At 39.2% G+C, this 13,349-nt stretch overlaps 1 protein-coding gene across 3 annotated transcripts in view; it reads right to left on the bottom strand.

The window, feature by feature from the left end:
• Positions 1-13,048, bottom strand: part of erf (Ets2 repressor factor) — a 34,501-nt gene extending 21,453 nt beyond the window's left edge. For all 3 annotated transcript variants that reach the window (XM_016455934.1, XM_016455936.1, XM_016455935.1), the window contains exon 1: positions 12,402-13,048. In XM_016455934.1, the coding sequence (XP_016311420.1) occupies positions 12,402-12,423 (22 nt within the window). In that variant the 5' untranslated portion in view covers positions 12,424-13,048. The remainder of the gene's footprint in view (positions 1-12,401) is intronic.
• Between the last annotated feature and the right edge of the window lie 301 nt (positions 13,049-13,349).

Here is a 13,349-nt window from a genome sequence, read left to right as displayed (position 1 = left end):
CGTCTTGGCGAGTATCCAGTTAAACAGTCAGTTTTGGAACGTTAAATAGTTGAGAAAGAGAACGCATGTTGTATAACAGTGTATTGGGTCCGTGGATAAACTCTTTTACTTCGTTTCATAGCTCTCTTTATTCTATTGCATTTATTTGTGCTGTTGTTTGCCATTTTTTTTATTTGTTCTAATTTTATTACTGACTTTTTACTTGTGTTTTTTTTATGCAAATAAAACTTTGTGTTGAAGAAACGTAGATTTTTGTTTGTATATGCTGTCAATTATAGTTCTTAGAAAGAAAATCAGTATCGGCAGATCACACTAACGAAAAATCGGAAATGGGAATCAGCCAAGAAAATTGCAATCGGTGCATCTCTAAATAAGATAACCATTCATTAACATGACTTCATGTTATTATTTAACATCAACTTACAGTGAGTGAACAATATATTTTTACAACATTAATGTTTTTGAATGTTATTTAATACAAACACTTGATCATTCATGTTTGTTCATTGTGCATTAAATAATTTTAACAGATTGCCATTGCTTTACTTAAGTATATTATATTTTCCTTTTACAGCTGCAGACTGAGGAAGATCATGAAACACACCAGCAAACCCTAAAACAGACAACAGTTTACAGTTGTTTTTCGGTGGCGGCAGAAATATGACAAACTTTTGGGTGAAACTGGTTTACTTTTTTTTTCATACTTTTATTACTTGCAGAAAAACTTCAAACACAATTGTAAATAAGTATAAAGAATGGCATTGATTTTTGTACATTTTATTTTTGTTTTGACTTTATTAATAAAAATAATCTGTTTTTTTTAATTAGCATGTTTTTGTGTTTTGCTTTGGTACCGAAATTGGTACAGAGAACCGTGACAACACTAGTTTAGGGTAAGATTTTAACTTGACTGAGTGCTAAAAAGTTTAAAAAGAGGGAAAAATCATCTAAACGCAAAACTAGGGGAAATGAGCATGCACAATAAAAATAACCCAATATTGACCAATACAAAGAAAAGAAAATAATCATAATAATAATAATAATAATAAAATTAAATGGGGGAAAAACAAGCTGGTAATATGGTACTAGACTTGTGCCGGTATTCGGTAATGCGGTATTTTAATCTGGACTACAACATGCCCTAGATATTGTTTGAAAGTGTTTTGATTCTTTATTGTTCGGTCACACTTTACATTAGGGCTTCATTAGTTAACATTAGTTAATTCATTAGGTAACATAAACTGCCAATGAAAACTTCTTCTGAACATTCATTAATCTTAGGTATTCCAATATTTAATAACACGTTGTTAAAATCGAAAGTTGCAACTGTGTTATTTAATGAGCTAACATGAACTAAGACAAAGATTAATAACTTCTGTAGCAAATGTAGCTATTGCTCATTGTGAATGTTAATGCATTAACTAAGGTTAACTAATGAGGTCTTATTATAAAGTGATACCTATTGGTCTTTATAGTTATTTTGCACTTTAATTTTATACATTTTTCTGTATTGCTTTATTGCATTTAAATGTTCAGTTATTTTTGTTATAAGAAAAAAGTTATTAAACCTGTTATACTGTATTATGACAGCACTTTTTTAAACTAAATTCCAATATCGTGATAATACCGTGATAAAAGCATTAGCAATTAATCGCAACATGAAAATTTGATACCGACATATCCCTATATGGTACCAACACATAGTGCATTCCTATTTATTAATATAATATTGCCATTTTTAACATTAAACACAATTTTTAAACCATTAAAATGTGAAATGCTACATTTTTTTTTTTTTTTTTAAACCCTGAAAAAAAATATTGATTTTTCCACACACAAGCGTAGACTCCACTATCCCAATAGTATGAAAATAATGCAACGGGCAACCTGTGCCAACACTCTACGTTATAATCAAAATACAGATAATCTGTCTCCTTGATCTAAAGTGTGTGATACTGCGCACTTGGACAGGTGTTTTGGGAACACTTTAACCTAAATACGAGAGAAGCGAGGGCAAAAGGGATCAAGTGTTTTATGTTTGCACGCGCATTATCCTCCGCACTACACGAGACTCTAGGTCATTTTGCCACCCATGTCACGGCATGAGGGTATTTCCCACCCAAGCAGAGACTGAAGAGCGCCTTGTGTCCCGAACGCCGTCGCCAAGGAGGAGCCATTAGCTATGTCTAATACTTTCCCAGCTGTGGCTCCGTAAGCTAAACATCTAGTAGCTGTTATTTTCATGTCTACAATCTTCATGTCAACACCAGCGAGACCAAAAACTCCAGTTACCGGCACACGGCGGTGGAGACAGCGCTCCAGATCTCCGGGATGCCGCAGCGCGACGGCCAACTCTGCCCAGACAGAAACCAGACGCGTCACAGGGGAGTTCCTCGTAGGGATATGATTAAATCAACCATAAATGGTCAGGCAGGGCGAGTTTCTGGGCCAATTTTCCTGCTATGTGAGGACTGCCGAGCATGAGGAGCAGCCTGCCAAACAATCCTTACCAACAGGCCTGTGCAGGTCTCCTGAACCGCGTGTGCACTCGCTAACCGGGCCTGCGAGCATCATCAGAAACCTTTCTGAAACATTAGCTTGTGCCTCATATGACGCACCAAAACTTGGCTGTTTGGGTTAAATATGTACGATGAACATAATACCTGAAGACAGTGTTTTGTTCCAAAACTTGGCCGATATTTATGTTTTATTGGAAGATGGCATGAAACATGAACTGTATTATTCCTACCTTCGAAAGGGATTTAGCTGCACAAAAGTTCAGTGCCTGTCAAGAACTAATTGTGGATTTATTATAGAAAGCAAATGCTCAAGTCTATAAAAATTGTCAGCTTATGGTTTGTTGTTTGACATGGTGCACATGTAAACATGTTATGCTCAGTGCTGCTAATATGATTTGCAAAAAGGAAAACAAAATGTAAATGAAATTCAAATCAAATTCATTGAATGAATAAAACAGAACTGAAATACGATGTAACTGAAAAATAAAAATAGAATTGAAATAACTGGAAAAACTGAAACTAAACAGAAACCAATTAAAGTAACCATACTTATGAAATGTTTAATTAATTTAACTTTAGCAGAGGTAAAACAAACTACAAAACACTGAAAAAAAACTAAACCTAAACAAACACCAATGCTTAAATTTTTGCTAAAAACTCGATCTATTTTGGGTATAATTTTGTCAAAAAATTCTTCAAAAGAAATGAAAAACTATAATAATCAAGTTATCCTAATGAAGTAATCATAAATTATTAATCAAGTTACTGCATTACAGTTGATACATCATAATCAGTTTATTTTCCAGGGCAGTAAATATTAAGTACATTGGTCATTTAATAAATGCCAGCCACCATCCTTTAAATTATCCTACAAGTCGGCCTCTAATTATAAGCCTATACTTGATGCAATCTCTTAAGAATTCAAAATGGGTATTGGCCACTCAATAGGAAACGTAAATTATACCCGTATTATTCTTGAAAGAAAACAGAGTTTAATTCCTTCAATGTAAGATATTAAAAACCTGATTTACCAGTGCAAAAAAAAAAAAAAAAAGTTAAAAGAAGCCGAAAAGCAAGCCCTTTAGTTGACTGGTAATGTGGAATTCTTACGATTCAATCTTAAAAGACTCCCAGCCATCATGTTTTCTTCATCAGAGTGTTAAATCACACACTCCAGTGGCCTTCGCTCAGGCAGCCGAGCAAAAGTCATTAGAACCGCCGAGGTTGCAAGGGTGATAGTGGCATTACGTTTTATCAGTGAGACGTAGATTTCTAATATCAGAGTAAAGCTTTCATCCTGGCTTTATCTCCTGCTGGGAGCCACTTCTACATGAACTTTTAACCGATTCCTTTTCCTTCCCCCACTTCTGTTCGCACTTAGTCATGGACAGAGAAGATCAATCAAAGGAAAACCAGTGCAGATCTGCTTGATTTTTCCGGTTCCAGATAAACTGACAAGACGTCTATGCCACAAAGTTCAACCTAGGTGTTTTGAATGCTTCCTCTACATAGGTGCATGTTCTTCCAAGTTAAAAAGAACTTTTCAGCAAGTTTACCAAAATTATGTCATCAATTACTCACCCGAACCTGACGCAAGGAGGAAGACATTTTGAAGTATAGTTGACTTTGTATGGACAAAATAAAACAGGCACTGGGAGACTTTAAGACATAATAATGCCAAGATTTTAACTTTTGGGTAAACTATCCCCTCAAACCTGAGATACTCCAAAGCAGCGACATTGTGTATGGTAATGCTGATGACTTGAGGGAAACTAAAGCGAACCTCACCCTCCTGGTCTTGGAGGGCAGGTGGAAGTCAGCCAGATTGAATTCGGGTACAATCATCAAGCTCAGCGTTTTCTCCTTGATGCTCCAAGCTCATTCAGAGCAGCTAATTTTAACTGCCATCACTCAGCCTGTGCCAGATTATACAGGGTTAGGCAGGACCGACCAGGAGAACTCTTCTCCAGAGTTGCTGAAAACAGCAACACAAACTACAACCGACTTAACTGAGCAATAAACATGGTGTGCGTCTGTCTCGCCCCGTCACTGCGCTCCCTATTATTGGTCTGTTCAGAAGACAGCTTACTAAATTCTCTATGATGTTCCCTCCCAGTTGTGGGCTTTGATTCCGATTCTTCCTCGTCAAGTTGTCGGAGATCATTGTTCTATTACTGGCATTTCCACGTGGCTGCAACTGGTGATAGATGCCATACCTACCCCTTGCAGCAATGCAAAGCTGTGCAAGTTTCTGTCTTGCTGAAAAATGAGGCGTATTCGCTGGTGAACCCTACAATTTCCATGATGTTGAAAACAGGATTTAAGACAATTCTCCAGCAACAACGTCTAAAAGATAGCATTTAACACAAAGCTCTGCAACTTGTTGCAGCACGTCTGAAGACGTTCTCGGTTGATGTCCCCATTGTGAGATTTACCTGTCAATTGGGGGATGGGGACAGGTAATCAACTGATATGCAAAATCGGTTGAGTTAGTTAATGTTGACTCAAAGATATACCAAAAAATAGTTGCCATAACAGCATCATTCAAACCTCAAGTGCTGTATTTGAAGTAACGGGTGGAGCCAGCATTGAAATAAACCTAAGCTTGCGTTTTGCCAATGAGGCAACGTCTGATAACGTTAAACGGCAATGTGATTGTCTGATTTCAAGCCCTGGCACCCTGCTGAGAGCTGTGATTGGTCCACATCAACTGCAAGAAAGCACCATTAAACCCAAAGTCTGGCCAGGAGACAGTCATCTGGGCCCCAGGTGATTCTCTAGATTGTATGTGTGTGACCTGGCTGAGAAGTGTGTGTGTGTGTGTGTTGTGGAATGTCTAAAGAAAAAGCGAACGAGTTTGAGAGTGTGGCAGACTAGGTGTCTGAATATCTCCATGGGGACCCTGGAGGCAACGTTCGGTGTGTTCAACCTCCCCCATTAACGACCAACCACAGCAGGCAATGACTATGACTTGCATCTCACCTCTAAAGTCAACAAGAATTGGCATTTGCAACGAATTTTGAGAAAGTTGTTCAAAACCTCTACGGACACCTTGGCAATTGAATCGCCATTGGCTAGTAAATTTTTTTGTTTTAAAAGTACAGTTTCAGATATTTATAAAACTGTGCCGTGTTCTGTGAGTGAAAATATATCTGTGCTACACTTAACCTCCAACTCACACACTGGCGAGTAAAATCTGAGAATTTATTAGCCATTGGCTAATATTAGACATCATTTAGTCGCCCAGAGTAAGATTTAGTTGCATATGCGAGTGATTTACTCGCAATGTAGAGGGTTGAAAAGTAAGGCTAACAGCAATTAAACCATTTTGAGGTCTCTTTAAAGGGATTTAAAACTATTTTTAATGTGACACATCAACACTTGCATTACACAATGGTTTTATGGTGCAATTTGATGCTCAAATTAGCATGCATTTTTGTCTAATCTAAAAGAAAGAAAAACTCTAATTGATTGGACAACCAGTTGACTAGCCATCCCTAATAGCTTAAGTTAAAACATTTGAATGAAAAACACAAACTTTTTTCTTTAAAAAAAGTGTACTGATCAAGCACATTAAAACCATGAGTGCGTATTTAGAAAGTAAATGGGAGTCAATTTTGATTTCACATCGACTTTAATTCCACTTTCCACCTCCATATCAGTGTGTATTACGTAGTTTCCTAGACACTATTTTGTAGAGTACCACAATGACTATAGAGTGCTGCGTGTTCAACGCCGATACCACCCATCTGGAAAGAGGGTTGAAATAAAAAAGAATTAAGAGCGCACAAGAACGTAATATCACAAAAGAGATCAAGAGCATGATGGAGTGGAAAAAGAGGTGGCGGTGTGGGGCCGAGAACGAGAAGTCAATAGATTGCCTCTTTTCAAGTTCTGTGTTGTGGTTAAGTCTCTAGACTCGGGCTTCACTTTCATTTTTCTCCAAAGACGAACGCACAGACACACACACAGTTGCTGACGGCACATGCCGCGGCTCTAGCTGTGGGATTAGAACGCCGTCTCTACGGTCGCTCCCTGTTTTCTCTCCCACCCCGGGCCAAGACTGCAGCAGCGAGAACACTCGCCAATCCTTTCCCCTCGCTGCTAATGGGCCTTTCATTTACAAGCTTTCCATTAGCGCACAGACATCAGGCCTCCGCAAACTATGCACGGCCACATGTCAGTCACAGCCACTAGCTCTCGATGAAGTTAGAATTAGGCTAAATGTCCCATTGAGGTTGGCATGACTTTATAGGTCGTTCTACTCAAAACCACACGCTTTAAAGGTCTGGAAATCACCTAAGAGCCACGAGACATCCGAATCCCACTGAAAACGTTCGGTTCGCGAATAATTTAATCTGCTAATACTCTAATTTCCACTGTTCTGCAAAAGTGGCTAAAAGTTCCACCGTCACATTCAGTGGCCTACACGGAATCGGAAACCCACTGACAGGATCTGAAAGTACTCTCTCCTCCACGCAGACCTCCGTGACTCAGATCAGGAGCCCAGATCGAACCAGCGTGACCCCTATGTAGTATCAATCATGATCACTGACTCTCTTCTTCTCTGTATTCCCAGCCATGCTGCACCAGCACTGGATCCTGCCTGCAAAAATAAATTGGTTGCATAAAAATAAAAGTGGGAGCGAGTCAAAGTGGCGTCACCACAAAGATGGCAGCTCAAGAAACGGAGAGAGCGCAAAACTGTGAGAATTAGGAACGTGTGTGTGTGTGTGCCGCCTCCTTGAGCGTAAGCTGGTGTGTGTGTGTGTGTGTGTGTGTGTGTAATGCAACACAGACAGCAGCCATTAAAGTGGAATGTGGGGGGTCTGGGCCCCACTAATAAACTATGTGCTCCACACACATACGCACACAAAACACACATTTCAACAGTGACTTCTTGTCTTCATTACAACCATATTACGGGAACAGGGTGCACCACTGTCACAAAATCACCCTGATGTATATTTGTCACCAAAATAATTGTTAAATGACAGAATCTAGAATCTTAGGATAGAATCTATAAAAGACAAATTCAAAAATTACTTCAATGCAGTTCACTTGATTTGGGGACAGTAAAAAAAAAACTGTAAGCTGCATATTTAAAAGTTGAATCTTAGGATAGAATCGATAAAAGACAAATTAAAAAATTAGTTCAATGCAATTCACTTACAAGCTATGAAGAAAAATGGAAACCGTTTTTTAAACATAGGCTATATTGCCTATACTTAATAATCAATAAGTCTTGCATGTAAAGAGCAAGGTTCTAAATTAAACATTCGAACAATAAATATGCACTAAAACATAAATCTAGAAAAACAAACAGAAACAAACACATCGGGAAAAAAATAAGGTCTCAAGTTAAAAGTGGAACTATTTTTAACACAAAAAAACTTCTGAGATAGTTTTACAATGTAAACTGTCCAACAGCTAAAGCATAACTGAAATACAAAAACTCTGATTGAATTTTTTTTAATTAAGGAAAGTGTTTAAAACAAATTGACTAGTCAGTTGTTGGATGACTAGTCTAATACCTAGTCTATCTAGACTAATACCAAAAATATAATAATTTAATTATATATGAATATAATTTTTATAATTATCATTAACAACACAGTATTTAAAGCCACAAATACACAAACATATATATATATATATATATTAAAAAAAAGAAAAACATAAGTGTTTTCACAGAGACCATATCATTTTTTAACTAGTTCACTGAAATGAACAATCCAAACAAACTGATTTACTACAACAAAATTGGACTTTGCAATACTTCATATGAGAGACAAGTGAGAGTTTAGACAAGTGTGTTTGATTATTTGCCATAATTTGTTTGCTTGCAGTGTGCAATATGACGTGACATAAAAACCTGATTTGTGGTGTTTGTGACGCCAACAAATCTTCCCAACCTAGTAACCCAGGATTTTTTTTTTGTTGCCCCGTTCTTCCTTTTCAGATCGAGTTCTAAACTGAAAATAAACTCTCGAATGCTCACTAACACTTCACAACTTTCCTCACCATAAGCCTGGGCACAAACTCCAAAGTGGAACGCTCTTGAAAATGTCAGGGAAAGTATACACATCGCAAACTCACAAATTGTTACACGAGCGTGACCACACACACACCAAAAGGACGGCCAAAGCCACACGCTCACACAGACAAACACACACGGGGGGAAAAACTGTCAGCCGCAGTCTCGACAAAACCTCAGTGTTCCCACCAAACCGTGGTCTCCACTAGACACAACACTCCACAAGTCGGTTGAGCTCAAACCTTGGTTAGCAACCTGCTTGGCACAAAGGTCCAGCGTGCACGGCATTAGATACACGGGCACCTGAAATGCAGATTAAAGAAAGGTGTGCCGCTAGATGACAACGCACCACCTGAACGTTACACCACCTGCATACTATAGAGAAACAAAGATAGAGAAGTCATATGCGATGAGCACGCCATTACAAACCGCATTGCTCATCATAAGATCAACCCTGCATTTCAAGAAAACTTGCTTGAATCAGACAGAAAGGTATTGATTTGAGACTACAAACAGACTGACTCAAGAAAGATAAAAAGAGAAGATATTTCAAGACCTTTTGTACTAAGATGAGCCATATTATGCAGGTCACAGTGATTGAATCCATATTTAGATGCCGGAAAATGCCTTGCACAAACCCAACGGGATGTCCTATGACAACAGGAGCTCATCACAAGCTTTCCTACTATATATTACAGTCTATATTTTAAGCAGAAAATTTAGGACAGAGGTTTCGGTTTGAACTAACTTTAGCTCTGGCAGAAGTCATCCTTATTCAAATGGAAAAATAATAACTCATGTGTCTATTTAATGGGAGGGGGAAAAAAGTCCACAGATGTGACGAGGAAGCTTCAAAGTATCTGGTAGCTGATATCTAAACTTCACTTCTGCTAGGATAATTTTCCAAATATTCTGAAAGGAAGCTTAATACTTAGGGAGAAAGTAAACTGTTTCACTATAGGTCAAATCGTAGTATACGAGTCTCACTGTGTGGCTGGGTTAGATGTTTGCTATAGACAGAGTTTCCAGGAAAAAACACAGGCCAGGAAACACAGCCAGTCTGCCGAGCCACATAAAACACACCAGCCAATCGCATGCACACTTCCTGAGCGACTCTAGACAGGTTAAGTCATACAAGTAAGCGGGCCTGATTACACATGTTAACTCAAAAAGCAAGACTAGTTGTCTAAAAGGAATCCAAACATTTAAAACAGAGAAACAAAAGGTTCCTCCATACTCAATGGTTTGTTATGGAGTAGCTGAATTTTCAAACTGAAGGTTTCAGGGTGAATTTAGTACAGCATTAACACTCAACTCCCTGACTACTGCTTACAAAGAGGTAAAAAGAGTAAAAAAATATGCAAAAACATCCAAATAGTAAAATGAAACACCCATGGCACATTCTTGCCAATGGAACAGTGAATCATACCTTGCAGTGAAGGAGAAATTAAACACCAACACCTACGCTCAGCCCACCCTGACCCAGACCCTCCTTTGAAAAATAATGGCACCCACCGCCACCCTCCCATAGCACTGGCTAATTGCCCATGTGGGTCCCTTAAACTTCATACGCTGGAAGAGACAACAGAGAGCCCGGTTCCAGATGTGAGACCCACATGTGGCAAACTGTTGATATAATGAATAACGCAATTGGAAAAAGGCACCAAAAATAGGCCACTTATTGGCCTACAAAGCAGACAGACAGATATCATGCTTAGCTGGGCGAGAGTTGACGGCCAAACAAGAGTGCCAAAGTGCAAACGACTAAGATCTTTTTGCATAAACCCTAGCGAGAAGCACACTGGAACTTCAACAGCAGAGGTTTAATACAAAATAAATGTTTTTCTGTCATCTAAGCCAAATTCTGATACAAAACTTAACAGTAGAAAAAAAACTCACATGTGATCAAAGCAGTACGGCAGTGACTTCATTCCAACACAATATTATTAACCGGCAGGTAAAATAGCTGGTTTAGGTGACTCTTTAATCCCTTGGGTGGCAAAGTAGCTATTCAAAAGAAAGGGGCCGATCTCATCACTCCAACACAAAGCCTAGGTGACCTGGGCGGGGAACACCTCGCCTAAAAGGAACAATTTGATATGGCACAAAGGCTAACCGTACAGCTCATTTCCGCTTGTAGAAACTCTTTTCACCTTCTGTTTATTTTCCAATCTTAAAGTAAAAGGTTGGGTGATGGATAAAATCAATTTCAGCAAATACCTGACCTACATGTTGGGCACTGTTACCCACAATGCACTTCTCATGCAGGAACACTTAATGAAATGCCCTGGGCCAATGAAAATGACTACTATCAGAGACTTTGTGAGTTCTGCTACCTTTAAAATCCCACTGTTCGGAGTGGACATGAGCTAGTAAGCGTGTGCAGAACCCCACCTCTGCACGCCCACGCAAAAACGCAGACTTGCGTCCCAGACACGACGCACAACATGGAAAACTTCTACCATACCATAAGAAGGCTTACTTTATACTGCAAACCAAATGAGGGGGAGGATGAATGGAAGAATTAGCTAATGGTTTAATGCATAAGACCACGACTTCAGCGTTGGTGGAGCTCAGACACCCAACGGAGACTGAGCTGACATGAACTGGCAGCATTTTTCCATACAAGCAGATGAATATTCACCAAGATCTTATGAATCAAGCTGCTATAAAGCGCAGATTACAATGCAAGACTACTTTAAGATAACTGATGCACAAGGGTGATATTACAAATAGTCAGATGAGTTAATCTAGTAGTAGAGTCTTAATCTAGTAGCAACATGAACTGAACTCAAGGTAAATGTTTATATCTTTGACATGTTGTTGTTTATATTACAGTTACATCATGTAAAACTGAAAGTAAAAATCATATTACGTTCCTGCCCATTTGAAAGGTACAGAAAAGTGGTTTTACCTTGTCAAACAACCAGATCAAGCAAGTAAAAGTGATTGTCAGCTTGAGCCTCCATACAAAGTAAACAAAGAAAAGCAGGACTTACTTAACGACCTGTAGCTGAGTGAAACATTTAACTTTACATTTTTAGACACAAAACCCTCTAAATGAACTGAACACAACAGTAAACAGAAGAAAGAAATGTGAAATATCTTGTGTAAAATACTCCAACACACACAGAGAGGCGCTGTGATGGGATGCCACTTTCTCAGGGCCAAATGGCTGAAAGTTGCTCGCAAATGGTGGATGCCATACTGGATCAACACAAGCGGTTATAAAGCTATTTAAAACACATTTACATGTTCTCATAACGTTGAATGCACCTGGGAGCATAATAAACGCGTTTACCATGTGAATTATATCTAAAACAGACCTGACTGTCTATGTCGGGACGGTTCAAAAGTTGTGAAAACGTGTGCCCTAAAATATCGATTTTAATCCCTATAAGCAAAATTGTTTGGGTAAACGAAGCAGACAGAATGACAGCTACACACAAACACCTGTAGAAGTCATACAATATGGAAGTGATTTGTATAGCCAACACAAAAACTGACGAAAGCCCCAAAACTCTTTAAAACTATGCCAACTAACGTTAGCTGCCTGCTTGTTCATACTTTCAACTTTATAAACCCTTCAAAACAACCCCTTATCGCACACCGTGACTTTTAACGCTTGACTGACTTAAGTCAGTTCACAAAAAGTCGCTTAAAATACGAATATTATAAACATCACCCAATCCGAGCGAAATTAGCGGGCTGCATATCCAGAGTGAAACTCATCTAAAACGACAAAAACTCTCTAAAATGCGTTTCTGGCATCTTGACTTTCTTATAACAGTAATCTAAAGTTGGATTAAACCGATCTATTGTTGTTGTTGTGTGGGAAAACTTACCCGTATCGCCCGGGGTCTTCATGTTGGAGAGTATAGCCGCTTCGTTAGCAGTCGTGCTAACTGAGAAAGAGAGAGTGAGAAAGAGAGAGAGAGATGAAGTGAACTTCTTCCTCTCGGTGAGCTCAGGATCACACACAAAACTCCTCTGTAAACTTTTCCTCCTCAAATCCAGCCCCTTCACACGTCCTCCCCCGGTTTGTTTGGAGTTTTCGCGTTTTGTTTTTCCTCCACAACGTGGAGGACGCTCGTCGCTGCCTTGTGGCCGGACAGAATCGCTCTTTTACGGTCAGATATCGGAGCGCGTCGTGCCGATGGAGGAGGACCGTGTCCGCGCTGAACTCCTGATTACTTCATATACGCTGCGAAGTTGCATATTCAAGCCTTCTCGCTGAAACACGAGGCGAAGCCGACAAAATCAAAACAAGCGAGAAGGCAGAAATGCCCGATCCACTTTTCTCCCTCTCTTTCCACGGACTTTTTCTTTTTCCACTTACTCCGTGTAACTCTCTCCCTCCTCCTCCTCCTCTATCTGGGTGTCGTGTTTCGTTCTTCCAGCCCACGCGAAGCGGGGGAGGGAGGGGTGGAGAGAGCGCGTAGCCACGCCCACTTGCCATTTGTGCCGCGGCGTTACTGCGGAGACCGCCAACGCCGTCCGATCTTGGCTAGCATGTCTTATACAAATGTGACCCTGGACCACAATGTAATGTGTAAAATTTCACAATATGTGTAAAAAATTTTTTTATCAAATTGATTTATACATCATCTGAAAGCTGAATAAATAAGCTTTCAGATGATGTATGGCTTGTTAGGATAGGTTACAACTATAGGCTATTTGAAAATCTGGAATCAGAATATTCAGAAAATCGCCTTTAAAGTTGTTAAAATTAAGTTCTTCGCCATGCATATTACCAATCAAAAATTACGTTTTCAAAATATCAGTCAAAATAT

The sequence above is a fragment of the Sinocyclocheilus anshuiensis genome, unplaced genomic scaffold, assembly GCF_001515605.1.
Source record: "Sinocyclocheilus anshuiensis isolate Anshui unplaced genomic scaffold, SAMN03320099.WGS_v1.1 scaffold379, whole genome shotgun sequence".
Classification (NCBI taxonomy): Eukaryota; Metazoa; Chordata; class Actinopteri; order Cypriniformes; family Cyprinidae; genus Sinocyclocheilus; species Sinocyclocheilus anshuiensis.
Note: the sequence above shows the minus strand (reverse complement) of the source record. Positions and strands in the feature narration are given on the sequence as shown.